Below are 24,455 nucleotides of genomic sequence, written 5' to 3' on the forward strand. Positions count from 1 at the left end.
GTAGTAGCTATCACCCCATTTCCCTTCTCAGTTGTCATATTAAAATTTTAGCCAGTATCCTGGCCTCTCGTCTCCGTAAACTCTTACCCTCTCTAGTTCAACATACACAGGTGGGATTCGTGCCTGGGCGTGCATCTAGAAATCCTATGTGTACTTTGGCAGATGCACTCCACTCTGCAAAATCCATTCAAGATGATGCACTGGTATTGTCACTTGATGTCAAAAAGGCATTTGACCGAGTGGAGTCGCATTATCTTTTTGATGTCTTAGAGTGATTTGGTCTGGGATCCCAATTTATAAATAAAATAAAATTGCTATACCAACTCCCTACTGCTCAAGTTAATTGTGGAGGCTTCATCTCCGATCTATTTCCAATTTGTAGAGGAACCAGTCAGAGTTATCCCTTTTCTCCTCTATTATTCCGTCTCGCTTTAGAACCGCTAGCAGCAGCAATTTGCCAATCAGACAATATAGTAGGAATTCCTCTTCCGGTGGGAGACTCGAAAATTTACCTTTATGCGGATGGCATATTACTCACTCTCGCTGATTTACCTCGCTCCTTTCCATCGTTGCTTAAAATCATAGAAGAATTTTCCTCTTTTTCCGGTTACAAAATTAACTGGGACAAGAGTGAGGCACTTCCCATGTCAGATGGAACTACAAAAGCAGCTATACAAGGTTTTCCATTTCACTGGCAACATTCACGGGTAAAATATCTGGGTATTTTAGTAAATAAAGGAACAGAAGGCATGGTTGCAGACAATCTATGCTCTTTAATATCCCAGATAAACATGATTTTGATAAATGGAATATATGGGGATTATCTATGTGGGGTAGAGTTCAAGCTGTGAAAGTGGTCACACTTCCACGTTTCCTCTACGCACTTGAAATGCTTCCTCTTCAGATCCCTTTATCCACGCTGCATCTTAGACTCTAAGATTAAATCTTTCCTCTGGGGATCTATATAACCTTGTTTAGTTATGCATAAATTGAAAGCACATCACTCTAATGGAGGTTTGGGCCTTCCATCGATAGAACATTATGCTTTGGCACTGCAGTTATCTCAAATCACATACATGTTGACAGACGATCCCAATACATCACAATGGGTACATGTAGAATTATATCTGTTGTCCACAGAACCTGGTCTTTCAGCCTTTTATGGAACAGGTACAAGTCATTAAGCATGGGCGAATTTTGCGAATTCGCGAGCCGCAAATTTGCGGATTTGCGAATTCGCAATCCGCAAAATTCGCGAATTTGTGCGAATTTGCAGATTTTTGCTTTTTTGCGCGTTCGCAGGTTTTTTTTGCGTGTTCGCTGGGTTTTTTGCGTGTTCCCGGGGCTTTTTGCGTCTTCGCGAGCCGCTTGCATAGCGAAGTTACCCATGCAGTCGTTTATGGGAGAGGGAGAGAGAGATAGATAGATATATAGATAGATAGAAAGAGAGAGAAAGAGAGGGGAAGAGAGAGGGAGAGAGAGAACAAGAGAAAGAAAGAGAGGCCGGATCTCTGAAGGGCCAGATTCCTGAGTTGCCCCTACAGAACATACAGCTTTTTATTTTTAGCAAAATGCATATGAAAATTGTGCTGTAAAGGTCTCTTTTAGTTTAACCCCTCCTGACAACTCAAAATGGGTGTATTTGCCATCCTCTCCCTTCTTCCTGTTTTTTATATCTGTAAGTGCTTCCTGATGAGGTTTAATTCCTTGGACAGGTGCCTCGTTGCCTACTTGTAACTATTCTCTGACCCTGCTTCAAGGGTCAGAGCAGGGTCAGAGAATAGTTGCAAGTAGATAACGAGGCCCCAGGAAGCAATTAGCAGCAGGTGTCCAAGTAGAAGTTAATTTGTTTGTAACCCTTTTGTAAAAGGTTACAAAGAAATTAGGTTCAACTTTTGCACCTGCTGCTGTAACCCTTGCTTGGCTGAAAATTCGTCCCCGCTGATTCGCGGATTTTACCGCGATTTCGCGAGATTCGCGGATAGCGAAATCGCGGAAAATCCGCAAATTCGCCCGCGAAACGGATTTTACGCCCACCCTTACAAGTCATCTAGATTTACATAATTCATTATTGGCTGCAATGCGCAAGGCATGACAGAGGACTCACCGCTTAATGGGTTTTAATTCTCGTATTCATGCCACAGCCCACGTTTGGAATAACATGGGCATATGAGTTAAAGGGTAAACTTTATCTTGGCCCCAATGGAAACAGGCAGGTATTTTTACTTTAGATCAACTTTTACATGATGGTGATCTTAAATACTTTACACAATTGACAGAGGAATTTGCTCTCCCATTAAATCAGGCAGCGAATTATACACAACTTAACATTTGCCTTAACAAGGTTTTAGAGCCACATCCATGGTTGCTACAAATTTCACCAACAGTATCCTAGTTACATACCTGGGGGAAATATAAGGGAGTTACATCTGCATTACACAAAATATTCACATTATACTTATTCTCCCAACCCTTATCACATGATCTTCGTATTAAATGACAAACACGTTTGTCAATTACTTATGAAGATGGGGATTGGATAGACTTACTTGAAAATATAGATAGAGGATCTTGGGAAGCAAGACTGAAATTTTGCCTGTTCAAGATTCTCCATGACTGGCATTGGTCTCCAGTAAAACTACATAAAGCTGGGCTCCTTTCACATACCAATTGTTGGAGATGTGCTGCTCTTGGCTGCAACATACTCCTCATTATCTGTAATTGTCATATGGTTCGACTGGTTTTACATAGGTCAGGTTTTACTCAAGCCTGGGCTCCCTTTTTGCAAGTAGGTGTTGATTCTGTCATAAACAATGCTGTTCACCCTGTATTGGATATTTTAACCCGCTGCTGCCTGCCTGATTTCTGGTCTGGGGACCACATCAATCGGCCTGCTTTGCCCCCGTTGTGCCAGCGTCAGCAACCAGCGCCAGGAGGGGCTACAGAAATGGCCGTGGGCTCCCTCAGCATGGGACCCGCTTCACTGGTTCGTCTGCTGCCTGCCTGATTTCTGGTCCAGGGGGGACCACATCAACCAGCCTGCTTTGCCCCTGTTGCACCAGCGTCAGCAACCAGCGCCAGGAGGTGCTACAAAAACGTCTGTGGGCTCCTGCAGTGCGGGACGCGCATGGGCGTGCCTGGGCAAAGCCCGGGCCAAGGGTGGGCCCGTTTGCACCCGTCATCAACAGGAAGAGGCAGGGCGTGCCACCCCCCTTGGCTTCCAGTCCTCAATGCTCCTATTCCAGCTGGAACTGTCTGGGACTACGAACTTTGTTATACTCCAAAAGCTGTGAGTTAATAACATAATATAGGATTTGTAGCACTTTTCTTTGTTATTCTGTTTAAGTCGTAAGACTACTAGTGAGCCTCTCCCCGAGCTGTTGATCTAGGGTCTATTTGACTCTGTTATCCTCACACCCCAAGGTATGATCGATACAGTCCTCTCATTAAAAGTATTTCCTTGATCAATGTACCAAAAGTTCCACCATCCTTAGCTAAATACGAAGACAAAAATGCTTTGATTAACAAAGTAATACATTGGATCCGTAAAACAAGAGGGTGTAGGTTGGTAATTAGAGAAGACATCTCCTGAGCAAGACGGCTAAACCATAACACCTCACTGACCAATTTAATTGAATTGCATCTGAAAGACGAGACCCTGGTTCATAATCTTATAGCGTTGGAGGCAAGATCATGCTCACCCACTCTCACTAACATACAGATGAAGTATAATCCCCGGCCATGTTCCAGACTCAAGCAAATAAAAGGCACGACACCTTGCTGGGGATGGATTCCCCTTTGGCCCTAATTGATTGACAGATGGAGTAGGTTTTTGAAACCCCCCCAACTTTATGCCACCCAACCAATTTATTTCCATCTTCAATTTAGGACAACCAGGCCAGGGCACCACATAGTGTATTTTCACGGAAGCTCAAGCTAACCACCAGGGAACTGCCAGATTCTTTATCAGCTAATATCGGCATTACTCCACTGCTACGTTTAAACCAGGAAATATGCTCTACTCCATCACAGATGCGCAATATAATGGAGGATTTCCAGGCAACTCGAAGCTGCCCAGCTGAATCGATGTCTAAACTCTGTACTTTTACATGGAATGTGGCAGGTTTAAGATCTAAGGTGGAACTCCCCCACTGGGTCCAGTACATAGAGCACTTCGATATCTGCAACCTGCAAGAAATGTGGGCAACTGCACCAATCTTTATCCCCGGTTATGTTATGGTAGGCTGCCCAGCTTTGAAAAGTAGACCGACGCGGCAGCTTGGGGGACAGCAGATCTGGATAAAGATCAAATTACATCGCGCCGTCAGGGTGATCAAGACCAATAGCCTAGATATGCTTGCGATCAACCTGAGGGGCAAGGGGTTGGACATTTCTTTAACGTCTATGCCTGTGGCGCTAAAGTGGGCTCAAGATCACCAACCATACAAGCCTTGTAAGATTGCCTTGAAGAAAGCAGGAGATTTTAATACTATGTTTGAACCGCTGGGTATGGATGATCCTACAGACACCAACATGGTAGATGAGATGTGGCATGTTCCTCTACTTGATCTTGAACCTATTAAAAATGGACCCAAACTGCCCTACAGCTTCAAGCCCTTACTCTTGAGGACGGTCTCAGGGCAGCCAATGGCCGCACCATATCTGATAGGAAGGGGGCAAATACATTCAATAGAATGGACAATTGAGCCGAATTCACTACGTACTACTTGATCTGTGACTGTGGCCTGACATATTGGATATGATTGTTGTAGAAACCACAGATAGTGATCACAGCCCCCTTGACCTTGCAATGCATAGTAGATGGATGGAGAACTCCTGCTCTATTGCTGCGAAGCTTGTAACTAAGGAGGCATGCTCCACGAACAACAATAGGCGCCCTAAGTGGGCACAAGTAGCTATTGATGAATGTAAGTGGGAAGCTATTAATCAAGCACTTTTGAACAGCACATTATTCTTAGTGATGTCCTACTGAAACGGGACGAGCTTTCAGCAATAACAACCACCCACTAGTCCTTGTTTTCTGAGCTTGCTTCTTTCTTCATTCTTCCAACGACTCGCGGCAAGAAGCCATCAGACTATCATCACTTTTCCTGGTTCACCCCGAAGTGTAAAAAACTGCGGCTTGAGCTGACAGCCATGATAGGAGCAAACCAAGTAGAGGCAATACGACTGGTGGGGAAACAATACAAACAAGTGCAGGCCAAAGCAAAAAAGGAGTGACTGAAAACCGCTGGGTTCAAATTTGTGAAGCCTGTTAGAAGAAAGATTCCCAGTTGTTCTGGCTGCTTGTTACGAGGAGCTATACAGAAAATAGAAACCACCTACAAGTAATATCTCTGAAGCTGCATACTACAAACATATTTTGGCAGTTTATATACGATTAGAAGTGGAAGATTCAGAAGGTCCTCTCATGGATCACAGAAGTAACCAGCTTAGTATCAATCTGTTCTCCTTAGCGGAGATAACACAAAGTATTTGCACTATAATTAAAAATAAAGCGTCTTGCCCTGATGGCATACCTGGAGATGTTTTCCTGAGTGACATCCCGAACTGCACTAACTATATTCTGACTTTAGCAAATGGAATTACCGCAGGGACTCCGAGACCCCCGTCGTAGAGGTTAGCCAAATTTATCCCAGTATTCAAGGAGGGGGATCGTTAGTTACTCTCCAACTATAGGCCAATCAGCCTACTTGATGCCGCTCAGAAGGTTTTCTCCCGTGCTCTATTAAACAAAATCACAGATTGGATGGAGGAAAACGACATACTATCCCCCTACCAAGCGGGGTTCAGGAAGAAAGTGAGCACCGTTGATACCTCTAGAACAGAGTAGTCTGTATACTGCCTTTATTGATCTAAAGTCAGCTTTTGATCTCATACCCAGGCCTAAATTATGGCAGGTCTTACATGATCAGGGGTTCCCACATGACATTTTGACACTTCTTATACGGCTACATGAGGGAAACTACGCAAGGGTGGGGTGGGGAGACCAAGGGCCGCTGACAGATCCAATCAAAGTTGCTAGAGGGGTATGGCAGGGATGTGTCCTGGCGCTCACTCTTTTTTTACTGTTCATAAACGGAGTGCTGAAGTACCTAGCTGAGGTTCACGCAGATGCCCCAAATTGGGAGGAGTAATAATTGCAACCTTATTGTTTGTGAATGATACCCTCCTGGCCTCAAAAACCGCCAGTGGCCTCTAATTGCTGCTTGATCATTTTATGTCCTTTGTAAATCTAGTTGATTTGAGATTAACTGCTCAAAAACCAAGCTCATGCAGTTAAATCCTCATAAATCATTCAAGGGCAAACTAGTGCTGGACGGGACGCAACTAGAGAGAGTGGACACTTTCGATTACTTGGGCGTAACGCTTGAGGAGAAAATGTCCTGGAAACATCACATCTTGAAACGGTTCCTCCAGCAGAGGAAAACAACAGGGGCATTACTGAAGGAACAAAGGGCTTCACAAACTAGGCCGATAGCAGTGTTGCTCCAAATCTACGATCAGAAAGTGGTAAGCTCTGCTCTCTATGGAGCTGAACTGTGGGGGTTTGATAACCTTGAGGGTCTTCTACACACTGAAAATAAATTCCTTAGGTCCCTTTGCTCCCTCCCGCAGAGTACTCCACTGCTCCCTCTAAGACACGACATTGGTAGATCCACAATAGTGGACAAAGCCAGATTACGCCCCATTCTTCTTTGGTTACGTCAGAAAAAAACACCTGAGCTTATCCACTATGTGGCTGCCCTTGAGGAAGTTTGTAGCCTAGACCATTCGAAAAGAATTGGGTGGTTTACCAACCTTCAAAGATCCTTCTCTGCTGTTGGTCTGGGGAATCTGTGGGCTGAGTCTGATATTAGTTTGCTACCTAGTAGGGACTGCATCAAGACCTGTTACTGGTATTGGGTAGACCAGAGAAATGTATCACTAGCAGGTGGCTGCCTTACGACAGAATTTCTTGAATTTAAGCTATTTAGTATGTATGAGCAGTATGTGGAGGTAATCACCACACCAAATGATAGAAATCTATACATACAGTTCAGATTTGGTACTCTCCCACTGAATTCATTTACAGCTGACTGGCAACGGGGATCTGACGACGCATTATGCTGCTGTTCCCACAGCTCTGGGGCTCATGAGACGATTAACCTTGTTTTCTTTGCATGCCCACTGTACAAATCCCAGAGGCTCAAGTGGTTAGCCCCCGTCTGTAGGTTGATGGGTACCAGATGTCATCAAGAGGCGCTGCGCATTCTAAAAACAGACTCTAGGCCATTATTAGTTTGTGCAGTGGCCACATTTCTGGGGAAAATGTGGCTTATAAGAAGACTTAGACTGAAGAATACCTAAACCACTTACTGTAGCTCTCTAACTTTACCCGGCCCTTTTAGATTACAGTTGTAGTTAGAGCATGTTATACCATAATCACTAGTATCTGTAGTTTTGTCATCTTGACTGTGGTCCTGAAAGTAAATGTTCACAAACTGTACTATGGGTTTGAGATGCTATGGAAACGAAGCAGACTTTTAATTATGTATATATGCCTGTGGTCTATTGCCCCTACAGTACGTCCTCTACCTCCTACGCCTTTTCCACAGAGAAGGTCGAGACACTAGGTTTTGGCATGAGTAAGGTTTTTTTTATTATGTTGGTTTCACAACAAAAGGATCTAAAAAAAATCGTATGTGAGGAAGGGACAGAATAAATCCAAGGAAATCAAAGTCTTTTTCTTCATATATCAAATAAAAATCGGGGTCTTCTCTGGGGTTCTTTTCTCCTTTTATCGGGATCCCGCTCTGTTTCCTCTGTAACTGGTGTCTCCAAATGAAAGGACAGGGTAAGGAAAGCAAAGAAAACAAAACAAAACAGCTTTAAGTCAGCTATTCTTTTTTCCAATACCAAGGGGGGGGGTAGGATGTGTTCCACCACCGGTGTCCTAAAAGTGCGGTGCCTACGTGAGGGTGGTTCAACATGCTGGCCTTTGTGTGGCCCTTAGACCCGCCCACCACCCCCTTATGGAAAAGGGACATGTAGCTGTGACTTGCCTGGTGCCACGACTCTCCAGGGCCGTGGTGTATGGGGAACCCGCCTCCGTGTCCCTTCCAGGAGAGCCGGTCCTGTGAGCATTTCTCACGTCCTCGCCTCTTCCTTCTACCGGTTGGTCAGCTTGGGAGTCGTCTTCTTCGGTCTCCCTCGTTGTTCTCTCAGTTCCGCTGGACTCGGGCCGTCTTCCTCGTCTTCTTCCTTTTCCTCAGCTTCCCGTGACTTGCTCGACTCTCGTTCCTCCATCTCTGCCTTGTGTCCCTCCTCCAGGTTCCTGCTTCCAGCGCTGAGGGGAGAACAGTCTAGACCGGCACCACCACTTTCTGTCAGTGGTACACCAGCGGCCATGTTGGAGTTCCCGGACGTTTCGGGCGGTGGGACAGAGTCTGTGTCCTCACCACAATGCCTTATTTATTTGCACATTTGTTTCCCCTTTATTAGAGGAAAACACAGTAGACTGTATTTGTACCAGCTAAATAACAAGTATGTACGGTGGTATTCTTGTATTATAAGCACTAGCACTTTTTTCTCCATCTTCCACTCTGTTGTTTTTTGTCTGAGAACATTGTTTGGAGCTCATCTTTGCGCTTAACTTTATCAATATGAAGCTTTGTTTTATTATGATATTTGTAAGCTTAGTCAACTCAACTAAAGGAGCTACTCAGATGATCCAAGGAAACTGCACCTATTAGACATTAGTTGCATGTTTTTAATAATTGTATATTGCTAATGTGTGAGTTATATCGACAAACTCCAATTTCTTTTTTCTCTTTTTAAACTTATAATGTTTTATCCATTTTTAACCTTCTTATGAAGACGTATTTATTGTCAGCTAATGTTGTATATAGTAACATCAGTAATCATTGTAAGTGTTGGTGTATTTACTATTCTGTACCCATTATATTTTGATGGTCAAATCGACCGAATAAAAATTTTTTGACTGACTGACTGATATTTCAACAATTTAGTTTGTTTATGATTCCTGATCCTTTATGTCTCATTCCCTCTGAGCGGATCTGTTGTTGTAGGTATGAGTAATATAGTTAGGGAGAACTAACGGATCCAATCTTTACCTTGTATTTCTACAATTCTTTCATGGAATATAATCTATTATATATTATATCATATTATATTAATTTATATTATATTGATATTTTTACTATATTGTTATTGTTATTGTTTAATCTTTTTACCTTCCTCTTTAATATACAACAGAATGTAATTTCTAAATTCCACAGTTTAATAATCCAATAATCTGCCTTTATATTTTAGCAGTTATCTAGATTGTATGACTTTACTGACTCATTTTTAATCTTTCTTATTGAATATTACTTGATTTATATTAAGACAAATTTGATTGTTCATATATTTATCATCTCTCTGATATGATGATATAATGATATTTATTCCACAACAAATTAAGTTATCTACATATTTATACTACTATTACAGTGTAATTGTATTAGACAATTATGTATTCTACTATATTCATAAAATGCTAATAAAAAATTTCAACACAAAAAAAGACAACACTGTAAAATTATTCACCACATTTTCTACATTAAAAAAGAAAACATTAAAAACACCTCTCAACATAGTACAAACACTGTATGTAATAGATTAACACATTCAAATCAGCCTGACCCTGTGCCTCATGGGAACAGTCCAGCCCGAACTGCCAAGCCATGTCTTCCCTGGACCGGAAACAAGCATCCTGGGACCGGTTTCGGGCTCACAGCCCTCATCAGCCAGGCTATTTTGAATCCAGTGGCAAAGTGAGCAAGGGACCCACGTCTGTGCAAACCCTGCCAATTTAGGGCGAACAAAGAAAGCTGGCTGATGACGGCTGATTAGCCAGAAACCGGTCCCAGGATGCTTGTTTCCGGTCCAGGGAAGACATGACATTGCAATGTTCAACACTCCGTCCATCATCCCCTTTGCTTTTGCTTTGTTCGCCCTAAGTTGGCAGGGTATGCCCAGACGTGGTCCCTTGCTCACTTTGCCACTGTATTCAAGCTAGCCTGGCTGATGACGGCAGATTAGCCAGAAACCGGTCCCAGGATGCATGTTTCGGTCCAGGGAAGACATGGCTTGGCAGTTAGGGCTGGACTGTTCCCATGAGGCACTGGCTCAGACTGATTTGCATATGGCCATGTCTGAACTGGGGTGGCAGAGTGAGCTAAAGAATGATGATGGATTAAACCCAGATCAGTTGACTGGGGGTGAGTGCTTGCAATGTTCAACACTCCGTCCATCATCCCCTTTAGTTTTGCCCTGTAAGGTGCGCGCCTATGCACCTGTGCAACTCTGCCCTCCCGAGTGCGCAGTGCTGTGTGTGAAGCTCGAACACACAGCACATCCCAGGAGAGTGTTTGGGTGCCAAAAGACAGTAAATGCTCCTGCACCGGCAGCCTTTATTTCTAACTAGAGCGTGGATCTGGGGCTGATTGGTTTAATATCTATGTTAATCACAGCGCGCGTCAAGGGCTGCATTTAACATAAATACTTTCAAAAGGCAACCAATAAGCCCCACAGCGGTGCTCTAGTTAGAAAAGAAATGCAGCAAGTGGTCAAACACAATGTGTGCTTTCAGAATCTTTTGAAAGTACACATTTCTGCTTTTAATCTTGATGGGAGGTAAGTAAAAGCTTCTGATATGGGTTAGTATGGGAACCAAAGGCATTTCATAGCCCCGCATATGCTTTCGAAATGGGGGAGGGTGGGTGAACAAAGCAGGGAAAATTGTCACCAAAACACAAATATTTTTATCGTCAAAGTCGTCTTTGTAGAAATCCTAATATGCTTCTTTGTAGCTCTTATTGTGACATATAACCAAGCATGACTTTTTCATGCTTTATATATTGTTTTTGTACACGTCTAACCAGAAAGACGCAATGGTTACTTTTATTAGCGCAGGCGTACTTTAGGTGACTGCCAGATGCAGGTTTCTCTTTCTCTGTTCTGTGATATAAAATGCAAGCTGGATGATTTTATCCGTCCCCTCTTGGTGACTTAAGTCCATCATCTCCTTGTGTTTTCATTGTTGTTTGAACCAGTGTTGATTATATGGTATTGTTCTATGACCAAAAATAACAAACATTTGAGACCAGATGTTTGGCTAAGTAAAGTTGGTGCACTGTTGTCTTTTCTTTTGCCTTGAGTTGCCGCAAATATACTGTTCGTTTGGATATTTGACTGTTTCAGCCATTCTCTTCAAAGCTTTATCCCAGCCAACATTATGGGGGCAGTTATCACTCTTCAGTGTCTGGTCTCAGTGTGTTTGAAACTGCTGAAAACGAGAAATTTAGCGTTCGCTTTAAAACTTTTCAAAATGTGAGCTTTGTAGTCAATGGAGTACTACGCCTTATTTGTGAATACAATGATACCTGTTCACTTCAAAAAGGAGTCACAATTTAATAGCAACATATTTAAATGTCAAGTTAGAACTGCAGTTACATTTAGTATTCGTGCATTGAATTTCTCAAAAGGCAGGCGGAGATGTGGCTGCTGCTGGTAAGATTCCAAAACAGCGGGTATCTCTCCAGGGAACACTATTCACATGAGAACACTACAATTTAACCTACATCAACGCAAATCTCATGCCTGATTTGACAAGATAGCTATTGCAGTTATTCTGCATCAAGTAATGTTACAAAGCACCTCACATGCATTTTTCGCATACTTATAGACTTACAGCATTTGCCACATAATCCATTATCTGCTGCATATTCTGCAGATTTTAACAAAAAAAATTGTTTCTTAGTTGAAATGGTTCAAAAGTTACTAAAAACGCAGCAGCTCATGTTGCCATGCAATGAAAAGCACTTTGCAAACTTTGCTTAGCTCAATATTTGGGTGCTAAACTGGTATTAGCGGGGTGCAACCTATACCAAGACGGTGCTAATAAGTATGACAAGCATTGGCAACCCAATAAGTCTCTGCAATGCGAGAGCTATTGCTGTTGTCCAAGAAATTCAACAAGTCTACAAACACGAGGTATGTCGTCAGAAATTAGGCAAGTTTTATATAGTCCGAACTCAATCCAAAAGTATTGGTGCGCTTTACATGACTATTTATTTTGGTATGCATGGGGAGATTCATTGATTTCCCCCAGAATCACAGATGTTAAGCTGACCCGAGACTCTAAATCCATCTCATAAGTCGCCAGCTTGAGCATTAAGGTACAACCTCTACCACAAGAGCGGAAGCATATTCAATATTATATACAACTTTATGCGACAAACAACCATTGACAAAGCCAATAGTCCTGGCTTCTTGTAGGTGTAATATTACTTGTATTATATATCTGAATGCAATGACAGAAGAAGCAAAATATCAGTCGGGTGGCACACTATGCTAAGCGCAGATATTTAGCTCAATTGCTTTTAAGCCACACCCTTAATTGCATCAGTCACGCCCCTTTGAGAGACCACCTAATTTCTTCAACCCACTTAAAACCCTGGTCTACACACGCGGTTGGGTACTTGGCGCACATAGCCTTGACTGCAGCGCACAGAGACCTTACTCTTTCGCATACTGAGGAAAACAATTACAGGGAACATTGGTCACCACCCCTATATTGTGCCACTTCCAATGTGTTGCTTGCAGCTTGTAGTAAAAAAGGATGCACTCTAACTAAACTAGAAAAAAATACGTTTTTTACCATTTTCGCCCCATTACCTTTTTGTTCTTTCCTATGCCTATTTCCTAAATAACATAGTTATCAGTGACAAACTATACCGTTTTATAGCTACACTTTCTTCCTTCAAACGAGGTATCCCTGAGTTTGTGTGATGTTGTTAACCAGGGATTTAAGAACCTGCCCAACGCAACAGGCTAGAGCTGGATTCACACAGAAAGTTTCCTGATTTAAGATAGACTCAAGATTATCTTAAGCCAGGTGGATCCAGGACACTGCTGCATGCTACTCCCAATGCTATCCATGCCAATATGATCTTTTCAGTGCTAGATCTTTCCCTTTATAATAGACAGGAGCTGCAATGAAAAAGTAATCCCTTTGCAAATACACAGGCCTTCATCCCTGCTCATTCTTTGAATTCGTAAGCAGAATAATGTCTCAAAAATATTTATGGAGCAGAGAAGAAATCTGCAAATATTACTGAATGGTCATTTACAGTGTGGCGGAGACTGATAGATCAGTCAGAGCACTTAATGACGGTCAGGTCTCAAAGCAGTTGCTGTGCAAAAACATGACTACATTGCGACCGGATCTTTGATACAACTGGCCAATGTTATATGTATGTGGTTATGCCACATGTTGTCATTTTCTGGACCAAATTAAAAGTGGTTGCTTGTGAATTAAGTGTGCATCGAGATTGTTATATACCTTTTTAGGCACGATGGGCCCAAAGTGCAAATAATTGTCTTGCATTTTCTGTTAAATTTAATGTGCTTGATTCAGTCCTAATTGATTTTGAACCAATTAAGATATAGCGGTAACATCTCAGATGTCCATCGTCTTAGTTTTAGATTGTATTCACAATGATTTGCACTGGTACAAAACAAATATGAAGACGCTTCGAACATCTTGAGAACATTTTTGTGAATTCCTCGTGCACATGGCCATCTCAAAGATGTTTCAGGCATCAGATTACAGTGCAGATGGCTGCCATGAATTGGAAAGAAATAACCAGTCTTTTCTTTAAAGAAATGAAGTCCATTGCAAATTGCCTATAATTATTTCATACGTCATGGAATTCAATATTAAATCCTAAAAGGACAACGAGGTGTGGGACCAGGTAGAATCCGTCAGTGATCCTTCAGAACCCAAAAACAAGAAACGTTGTCAATTGAGCCTTGTGAGCGAATTATGTGCAATTAAATGGCCCGGCAAGGAAACATAGGATAGCTCATGAGTTAGTCCGTAAAACCTGCAATAAAAAAGCATGCCTCTTCTCAGGCTTTACAAAAATGACATTCAGGTCATGCATGATTATTCAGTTTGCTCTGTGGTATACGCAAGGGCTGCAAAACCTAAACCAAAATAATATATAGTAACTGGAGGTGCTTTCTTCTTTTGACAGTGAAGCATCCCTCGTCAACGTGGATGATTATCTGCCCAGTCATTGTGATAGCGGTACTCTTGCTGATCTTCATCCTAGCATTTCCACTCTTGATTCTTCCAAGATGCAAAGCACGTAAGTGACCTTTGATTCACCTTGTTGTATTTTTTTGTTCTTACCTGAAATTCTTTCTGCTATTTTAACACTTAAAGCTGACTGTGTGAATATGGCTTTGGAGGCTAAAACTAGTGTAAAATAATTTAGTAAAATGTATGTTTGATGAAGTGTAAGTCTCGTATTTTCCATCACCCTCTGTGGGGCTCATGCCCACACAAGCTTTCCACAAAGAGGCCTACAAAACACTGGTCTCAGGGCTCCACTGAAATGGAATCAGGGATGTATAGATCTTCCAAGAAGACCATTAAAGTTCCAGGTGGTCTTCCAAGCTACAAAGACAGAGCCCCAAATTGGAATGAATAACCAAACAGAGAGAAGGACCATTTACTCAACCATATACTCCAGGTTTCACACAGATGAACGCACAAGTGTGGATTTTGGATAAATGCTTTTAAACTAAGTCTCCAGATAGTTGAAAATCATTGCCATCCACTTCCATTTCTCCACCACCCACAGTCATGTATCCTTATATATTTCTACTCACAGATATCTACACATGCACTCCTGTTTATCCTATCAACAGACATAAATCCATACACATCTACCCACACCTATACATCCAACCATCCATAAACCACGATCCATCCACACCCATTCATTTATCCATCCACCAGCCCTTGCATCCAACCAGCTGTGCGACCACACCCATCCATATAACTACCCAGACACTTCTCAATCACAATGTGTACTGAAGGGAAGTATGAATGGACAGTAAATATAGATTTTATTACTAATAATAATAATGGAATTTTTTAATGAAATGACTCAGTTTTAATAAATATGATAAACTGTCATATTCATTATCGTGAAGATACTTTTAAGGATATATATATATATATATATGTATATATATATATATATATATATCGATTCAAACTCCTGCCTGTCGGTCCTGGACACCAACGTTGATACAGGTACAGACCACAAGGAAAACACTCAAGTGAAATGCAAAAGGTGGTTTATTGTCCCCTCGTCTTCAGCATGACGCGTTTCGGCTACGTCACTGTAGCCTTGTTCACATGACTTTAGGAACCAATAACAGTGTTTAAATAGTGTATGCAATCAGAGGCTAGTCGTTACAGCGCATAGACATAGACAACACATTTAAAAATACAAAAGTGCATTCATGTACGATGTGGCAATTATATAAAAGTATATATAAAAATAATTGGTTTGATAACTAACTAATTCATAAATAACCAATTTCAACAGTGATCCTATTTTGTGGGATGTTGTATTTCGAAATCAAAACCACATTTAAAAAGATTAAATATGCTAAAATTCATGACCACAACGATATACTGATGAATGTACAGAAAAATAAGAACTTCATATATCTCAAAAAATGTATGTTCCATGGAACAGAGCTGAATTTAAGACAGCCCCAAAAAAGGACTCAAAATGCTAGTGCAAATTAGTGCATAGTGCAAAATTGTAGTGAAACTTGGATAAAAAGATATAAAATCACCATATCGCTTTACCAAGTTTAAAAAATGTATCAATTGATTGCAGGGAAACAAACGTAGAAAACATGTTCAGAATCATTATAATGATGATCTACATGTTCTAATGCTACATTAAAACTTCATTTAAGAACATTTCAAGAAAAAGATATATATCTTGTTCAAAAATGATTAACATGGCATAGAAGGCCAAATTATTAACGCACAGTGCCCCATTATTTCAAGTGGTGCTCCTGAGAGAAATACCCATATTGCTAGTATTCCTATTATGCTTAGGGTTACTTAACCAAATAATCTACCTGCTAAGGACCAAGTTCAAGAGGCAGGGAAATTGTTACCAAAGGCAACAAAAAGACACAGTGAAGTGCAGCTCATTGAAACAACTATAGCTGATACCGTGGAACTTAAAGTTATCCCAAAAGGGGATTAGGTTAAGATAAGGAAAACCCAGATTAATGCACTATCACAAAAATTAATTTAAACAATCCAACAGAAATTTTATTTATCATTCACAAGAAACAGTGCAAGTCTTCCCCTGTATTCATCCCTTCTGGGATCCTAGTATCAAGCATTAAAATATATTTACTTTCCAACTGTCCAAGTTGTCTTTCTCTGTTGCCTCGCCTGATGTTTTTGGGTACCGCATCAATGATAAAATATTTTAAGTCGTTCAGATTTCTTTTGTGAACTAACTCAAAGTGGCGCGCAACTGGATAACTTTCATCTGAATATATATGTATTTATATATATATGTCAAACAAAGGTTGCCCTGATTTGAGACACCGCACATCAGCGTTTCTTCACCTTTTTTAATCTTGCAGTTAGCCAGGAATCGTATCCGCACAGCAGCAAAGTAGAAAAACATACACGTTTCAGGCTCTGTTGAGCCCTTGTTCACTGGTACAGGTAGTAGACACAGTGGATGTTTTCGCGCCGCACTCACAGCGCTTCATTTAAATATCCCATAGTGGGCGTGGCAAAACTGCATTCTGGTCATGATAGTTCGTAAAATCCATATCCCAGTCCGGCCCTGGCAAAGTGCTCGGCCGGCCCCCCTCCTCCCTCCGGGAGGAGAGGGGAGGGGGGAGAGGTGCGACCGAGCTCTGTGACAGGGCCGGTTTTCGGCCGTTTTTGTTACAGGGCCGTTTTTGCACCATAACGGCCCTGTAACAAAAACGGCCCCAGGGGCACAAACCGGCCCCCAACCATGCGGCCCACCGGGGATTTGCCCGGTGCCCTCAACGGCCAGTCCGGGCCTGGGTATGGTGCGGCAACTTGAGGGTAAGAAAAATAAGGCAAGACATGAGATGATGAGAGGCATCCAGGTGTGTGTATTTCAGGTTTAAACAGTATAGGAAGAACTGACGAAGCCCCCTCTTAGTCTCTGTGCAGCTTAAGGGAAATATAGCGTTGAGTAATGCTACAAGTTCATAGAAACGGGAAGAGAAACTAGACAGATCTGCATTTCTGAAGTGATGGAACTTGAAGATATATGATATGTTGGTTGGAGATACCAAGCCATTTCATTTTAGTAGAAAGGTAGACGTGATTACATAGCTTCAACGTATTTTTGGTATATTTTAGTGGAAACAAGACTGTAGCGACTAAGAGGGAAGCTGTTGGAAATTACCTTCAGGGTGCACATGAATATGATCTACTTAAGATTTCTGGAAGAAATAGAATGCTGTCAAAGATTTGTCCAGAAAATCTCACTTGTAATAGGATCTAATAAGGCAGTGTATTAATAGAGCTAAGACAAATAACAATGTTAACATAATTTGTTATGTATGGAAGCATACTAGTTTATAAGTTTAGCCTAATTTGCATAATCAGTTCGGTGCCTTAAGGAAGATGTAGGGTCTCTGCTAAATGTTGTATACATTGGAATGCTAAATGTATCTTAATGAGCATTGCTTTCTTACTTAAGCGAAAAAGATAGGGCACTATATTAAGATGTACATACTGAATAGGCAAGCTTTTGCTAAAGTTACTAGTCTGATTTTTCTGTAAACTAACATTTTATTATATGTTTCCTAAGGGAAAAAGAATACATTCACTGAGGGTAATGCCATAACAGCCAAAAAGAGAAGCGTTTTACCTGAGAGTCATGGAAGCAACAATGATGCAGGTATTCCTATTCAAAACTTTTTATAATGGTTAATCTGGAATATAGAACCACACTCATGAATGTGGTGACAGCTAAGAATGAACATTTGTAACCATGCCTAAAAAGATTTACATGAGTGCCTTAAAACATAGTGTGAAAAGAAGAATAAAAGTAGGGGACATATAGTCAATATATAAATGGAAGAGGAGCAGACTAATGTTTCACAGACAGCTAGTGTTGGGGATAGAACTGGGGGTCATTTAGGTAGATCAAACGTACTCCAATTTGGAGCAAAAGTCTGAAGAGGCGAGGTGTAGAGTGTGGGACAGTGGAAGTCATTTGCGAGATACAAGCAGTGAAATACAACCAATAAAGGCAAAAAAGGAGAGCACACGCCGACGCAGCCATTACAGATTGACATGGTATTATCAGTAAGGCCATGACAGGCAATACATGCGAATAGAGAACATACAAAGCTTAGTGCAACTTATTACAAGCAATTTTCTAGAACAATAGCAATATTCTAGAATAGCAACTGCAAAAATACATTAGGACTGACATGCACAAAAAATGAGGGAGTATGCGGAAAAAGTGTGAGATGCCGAGGGTCATAAGAGTGCAGAGCATAATATTGCGAGCAATCGCATGTATTCTGAAGGATAATGTTGTGTCGTGGACAAACACGCTCGTCTCTGTAAAGCATCCACTTAGGATGGAGAATGTAAATATGTGAAACTTCATACTTAGACCATGGGTAGGACAACTGTTTCTAGGCAGGGGGCAGGGAGCGCAGTCCTAGTGTAAGAGGTTGTGTGAAGCAAGAGAATGTTGCATTCACGATGGGCAATTTGTCAGGCCAGACGCAAATCCGTATGGTGATGCATAGGGTGAGTGTACCGAGGGAGTAGGGGTCACGTGGGGTGCAGGACATATCAGGAGGACAATTGGACGTGCTATACAGGTTAATGGGAGGAGCTGGTTAAGGCCACACAGCCTACATAGGCAGTGACCATATGTCGAAAAAGTGTTCAAGCCAGAGGTATTGTGTAGTGCCAGAGAGAAATTTATAGGGGATGGGAGTAGAGTGTCTATATTGCTTGAGGGTTCATGTGATCATGGCATAGGGTATACTGCGTGGGACGTGTGTGAGTTGAGTGTGAAATATGTATGGTATGTGGGATTGTGTGGAGGGATATGGAACCTGAAAAGTGAAACGTAGATGCATTAGAAGTATTAGGAACAATATAGTACTCTGGTACGACAGGTTATATCGTGCGAGCACGTTGAGTATTACATGAGTTTTTGAAACATTCAAAAGAACTGTAATAGGACATTGTGCAGGTGGACTGAGCAAATATAAAATGTCCATTTTCTTTAGCCGAGGCCACTCAGGGAGTTATCCATATGGGTCTCTACAGAATTGTTCAGGAACGCTTGCAGGTCACTGGGATCAGAGAAGACATGGGTCTAGCCGTGGTAGACAATCTTGAATTTGGCTGGGCCAATAAAGGAGTGCTGGATTGCAATGTCTAATAGTGGTCGTTTTCCTCCTGACAACGTATCTATGGCGTAGTCCTGGGAAATGTTGATCTTTACGCCTTGCCAGAAAAGCGACTTTGTTTTCTTCATATGAGATAGGATGAGTTCTGCATCCTGGTTGAGTAAATGACAAAAAATCAGTGCCCCTGGGGTGGACATGTGTTTGGGCTTGAAAGAAGGTACCCATGTGGGCGCGTTCAATTTCAAAGTCTTTACTGAAATTAATATGCAGAGTCTACGTGATCCATGTTTCAAGGAAGGGGCATTGTCTTCTGAAGACCGAAGATTCTGAGGTTCCCCCTTCTATTGTGGTCTTCTAACTCAGTTAGTTCGTGTTTAATTGTGGAGATGAAGTTGTCCTTCTTGAGAATGTGTTTGGATTGCAATGCTAGGCGATCCTCAGTTATCCAACTTTTGGCTCTTCTTTGGCTTATACGACTCTCAGATTTAGTTTCTTAAGGTCTCTCCTGATCACGGCGACTTCTGTTTGTAACATCAATATTGGCGGTCAACCTAGGGCCGTGGTGTCATGTGGAATGCCGCTGAAGATCAAAGGGGAGATTTGGTGCTATCCGCGATCAGTTGCGTTTGATCGCCTGTGAAGCAGATGCTGTCATCTTAGCAGTTGCGCTGGTCTTGGAAGGAGAGTCAAGAAACAGACTGCACGAGGTCCCAGATCCTCAAGAACTCTCAAAAGAAGCACTCCTCCAGGACATGGCACTAGTCCTCACTGTTGGACGTCAGGAAGGTGCTCAGGTCAGGAAAAAGCAGCTTACGAAGCGGCAGGATTGGCAGAGCTTAGAAGGGAGCTGCCATCTTGCGTGGCTGTTAGCCACGCCCCCCCCCCCCAGCATACATTTTTGACAAAAGTGTTTCCACTGATGCAGAGGGAGCATTTGAAATACTGGGCCGAGCGCCATTTTGTGGAATTTGGAATTTGGAATTTGGAAGTGGATTTATAGAGCGCATAGCTACCCTTGGGCATCCCAGTGCTGAGAGGACCTAGTTTTTCCAAGTGGAGGCCAGAAGCAGGGAGGTTTTAGGGGAAGAGCCAAGTTTTTAATTGTTTTCGGAAGGAGAGTAGATTATGATCTCTCCTCATGGCTAGTGGGAGGGTGTTCCAGAGCTTTGGCGCGTTGTAGGCGAACATGCGGCCGCCAGATCTTGCCTTTTTTATTCTAGGGATGGAGGCGAGGGCAAGTGTATCAGATCTTAGATGTTTGGTAGACTGGTGAGGTTTCATCAGGGATCTGAGTATTGGGGGGCCCTTATCATGCAAGATTTTGTGCGATATGCAGAGCGTCTTGAATGTGATGCGCTCCTTCACTGGGAGTCAGCGTAGGCTTTTGAGGGCTGGTTTCGCCGAGCTCCGTGCTTTGGTTCCCGTAAGGACTCTAGCTGCGGCGTTTTGGGCCACCTGTAGTTTTTGAATGACTGATGCAGGGGCTCCCAGGTACAAAACGTTACCGTAGTCTAGCCTTGAGTTAACCAGTCCCTGCATCAGTAATTTCCTGGACTGGAAAGGGATCAGGTGGAGGATCTTTCGGGCCATACGAATTAAGCCGAAGCAGGTCCCTGAGGTTTTTCTGGCCTGGGTTTTAAAATTAAGGTCCTGGTCGAGCCAGATACCTAGGCTTTTGACCTCGGTTTTAGGAGTTGGGTAGGTACCCATGCAAGGTGGCCAGGAAAGATTTGTAGGTAATTTGTTCTGGTTGCCCAGGAAAAGGATCTCCGATTTATCGCCGTTAAGTTAGAGTCTTGAGTCAGACATCCATTGTGAGATACCTTCGAGACATCTGGCGAGGTTTTCTAGGCTAGTGTTTGAGTGATTAATGGACACCACCAGCTGAGTGTCGTCAGCGTACATCACTGTCTTGACGCCAAAGGGATCGATAACGTCTTCGAGGGGGGACATATAAACATTAAAAAGAGTGGGGCTAAGGGAGGAGCCCTGGGGGACCCCACACTGCATGGTCAGGGCTTTGGACGTGGAGAAACCATCAGACACCTGAAAAGATCTACCCTCAAGAAAGGATTTAATCCAAGCAAGGGCTGAGTCGGTGATTCCCACTCGACTTAGCCGGTGGACCAAGATGGCGTGGTCCACCGTGTCGAAGGCGGCACTTATATCGAGGAGGATCACTGCCACTGATCCTCCTGCGTCTATGATGGCTCTCGCCTCTTCGACAACTGCTAGTAGGGCGGTGTCGGTGCCTTGCCCCGGTCTGAAGCCGGTCTGGGAGTCGCGTAGTAAGTGATTAGACTCCAGAAAGATGGATAGCTGCTGGTTAGCTATTCGTTCGGCCACTTTGCTGATCCCTGGTAGGAGCGAAATGGGCCTGAAGTTGGAGGGGTCCGTGGGGTCAAGGTGGGGTTTTTTCAGGAGGGCTTTGACAGTGGCCTTTTTCCAATTGGCTGGGACGGCGCCCTTCCTAAAGGAGGCATTTATGAGATTGGTGAAAGGTTGAGCTACAATGGGGGCGACCAGTTTTAGCTTGCTGATGGGAGCAGGGTCAGCAGGCGAGCCACTTTTTACAGTTTGCAGGATATCTAAAAACGTCTCAGTGGAGATCTGGTCAAAGGCTCGTAGGTAGGGAGCCTCCGGATGGAGGGGAGGTGAGGTGGTGTGGAGAGGAACGGAGGGTACGGGAAGTGAAGTAAGTATTTTGTCAATTTTTGCGGAGAAGAAATTGGCCATTTGATTGCATCTAGCACCCTCAGGGTCTGGAGGGGAGGGGGGGTCCTGGATTTTTGTAAGGAGCTGTACTATGCGGTATGTTTCCTTCGCGGAGTTGGCCGCTGCAGCAATCTTTCCTACGAAGAAGGTGGCTTGAGTAGTTTTTATTGAGTTCTTATAGAGCTTGATAGCGGCTCTGTATTCACTTTTGGAGGCTGTTGACCAGGTTTTCCTCCAGGCGCGTTCGAGTTTTTTGCAACTCTTTTTTAGGATGCGAAGTTCCTGGGTGAACCAGGGTGATTTGGCCGTTTTATTCCTGCTGGGCAGTTGTTTGAGTGGCAAAGTGATTTCTAAGGATTGATGGATCCAATCCTGTAGTTGAACGTCTGCAATAGAAGGGTCATCGTCCAGGAGAGGTGAAGTGGAGGATAGTGCCTGGGCCCAGGCGTTGTTGTCCAGTTTTTTCCACGGACGGTCGGGGGGTTGGGGGGGAGGTTTACCAAAAGGTTTAGTAGATAGTTGTAGTTCGAAGGGGACCAAGAAGTGGTCTGACCAGGGAAGGGGGATGGGGGGCTGGGTTGTGAGACGCGGGAGGTTGGAGAACACGGGATCCAACAGATGCCCTTTGATGTGAGTGGGAAGGTTATTAAGCAACTCGAGACTGAGTGAGCCCAAGTCTGCTTTGAGATCCATCGCCGGTTTGCTGGAGGAGTCATCGAGGTGGAGATTTAAATCTCCCAGTATCGTGAAATTCGGTGATAGACACGCAAGGGAGGAGACAGAGTCAATGAGTGACTCATTAAAGCGTCGAATTGGTCCAGGGGGGGCGATATACTAATAGTCCCGAGAGGGTGAGCGACCCACTCAGCATTTACAAGCCTAGGAGCAGGGGTCTGCTTCTGTGAAGCCAAAATAAGTGACCCTGATGCACAGGCAGTTTTCATTCTGCAGGACGAGGGCACTGTCTTCTTTTTCGTGGCCGCCATGCCTGGTTTGGTAGCCCCAGGCAGGAAACATGAAGGTCAGAAGGCCTAGCTATGTTGGCAGATGGAATAATGGTGATATGTTCCCAAGGGCGGAGGGACAAGAGCCTGTGGCATCAGAAGTCTATGGGTTCCCCCACCTCTAAAGAGGCAGGGGATTCATGGTGTTGGCGGTATGGGAGGCCCGGTGATTTAAATCAGGGCTACTGCTCCACCAAATCCTAAAGTAACCCCTTCCTGCCTCCGTGCAGGTGGGTCACCAAGTCCTCTTTATCTACGTGCTTCCCAAAACGCCCTCACAAACTTATTTACACATTCTCAACACGACATACTCATATTTATGCTGCAGACCTCTGAAAGCCGGATAAACAGTCTCTCTCTTTCAGAAAAACACATGACTCGTGACGTCTCATCTTTTTTACTTTGTATTGTAGTTTATACATTTTACATAACATCTCATATATGTTCAAGTCTGCATAATTAGCATAGTAAAACTGCACAACACAGTGCAGTTGCGAAATGTTACATCACAGTCATTTACGCTACTTTTCAAGTCCAGTGTGTAGTCTGCCATAATGTCTTGGCAATCAGAGCTTAACTATCAACATAACAATAACATTACATAACATGTGCCCTCCCCTTGGATCCTCTTTATTATGTTTGTACATCACCTCGAGTATCATGATTGATGCTGCTACATGTCTTTAAATTGTACCAGCCACCCAACCTTGCTCATGCATTATGTAATTGTAATATCATATGCCTGTCACTAACTAGGTTCCTTGTCAGCGAGTTTTCTGGGGCATAATCATGCACTGGTCCTACTGCTGCATGTTCCTCATCGCTGTCAAGCGTGTCCGCTTGTGTCTCCAGGTGCCTCTGCCAGACTAGGCTATGCGGAAGTCTGATAGAATTGTGTCCCACGCCCACACCAATGGCTGCTTCCGCAGTCCCATTGCATCCTCGCACCGGAGTGCTATGCTTTTCGTTTGTGCCCAGCACAATAGGGATCAACACCAGGCCTTTGTTGCCTGGGGGACAGGGGACTTTCAGCGGCGTGAGAGTAAACGCCTAGCCACTATTAGGCCCAGATCTATGTATCTAGACGTCACTTTATACTTCTTGGGCCCCTTGTACAATGCCAGTATGCACATTTCCCATGTCCATTCTAAAGTACGTTCTGTGCACTGGGATAAGCACGTAATTCCCTCTCTCCAATATGTTTGATTGGCTGTACATGACCACAACATGTGCTTTAGGTCTGCCGCTGCCTCATCACACCTCGCACACTTGGCATCAGGGGCCTAACACAGGCCCCCCACAGCACCCGCCGTGCAGGGGGGCCCCGCGCTCCAGGGGCCCCCTCACTCAGTATCAGCCGCGGAGATATGAAGCAAGCCTCAAGTCTGTGCGTGCACGCGC

The 24,455-nt window shown here is 43.3% G+C and overlaps 1 protein-coding gene across 3 annotated transcripts in view; it reads left to right on the forward strand.

Moving 5' to 3' along the window:
- MILR1 (mast cell immunoglobulin like receptor 1) overlaps positions 1-24,455 on the forward strand; it is a 228,945-nt gene that overhangs the window by 133,201 nt on the left and 71,289 nt on the right. For all 3 annotated transcript variants that reach the window (XM_086930915.1, XM_086930916.1, XM_086930917.1), the window contains 2 exons: positions 14,109-14,222; positions 17,766-17,855. In XM_086930915.1, the coding sequence (XP_086787041.1) occupies positions 14,109-14,222; positions 17,766-17,855 (204 nt within the window). The remainder of the gene's footprint in view (positions 1-14,108; positions 14,223-17,765; positions 17,856-24,455) is intronic.

This window comes from Lissotriton vulgaris, chromosome 7 (assembly GCF_964263255.1).
Source record: "Lissotriton vulgaris chromosome 7, aLisVul1.2, whole genome shotgun sequence".
In the NCBI taxonomy this organism is placed as follows: Eukaryota; Metazoa; Chordata; class Amphibia; order Caudata; family Salamandridae; genus Lissotriton; species Lissotriton vulgaris.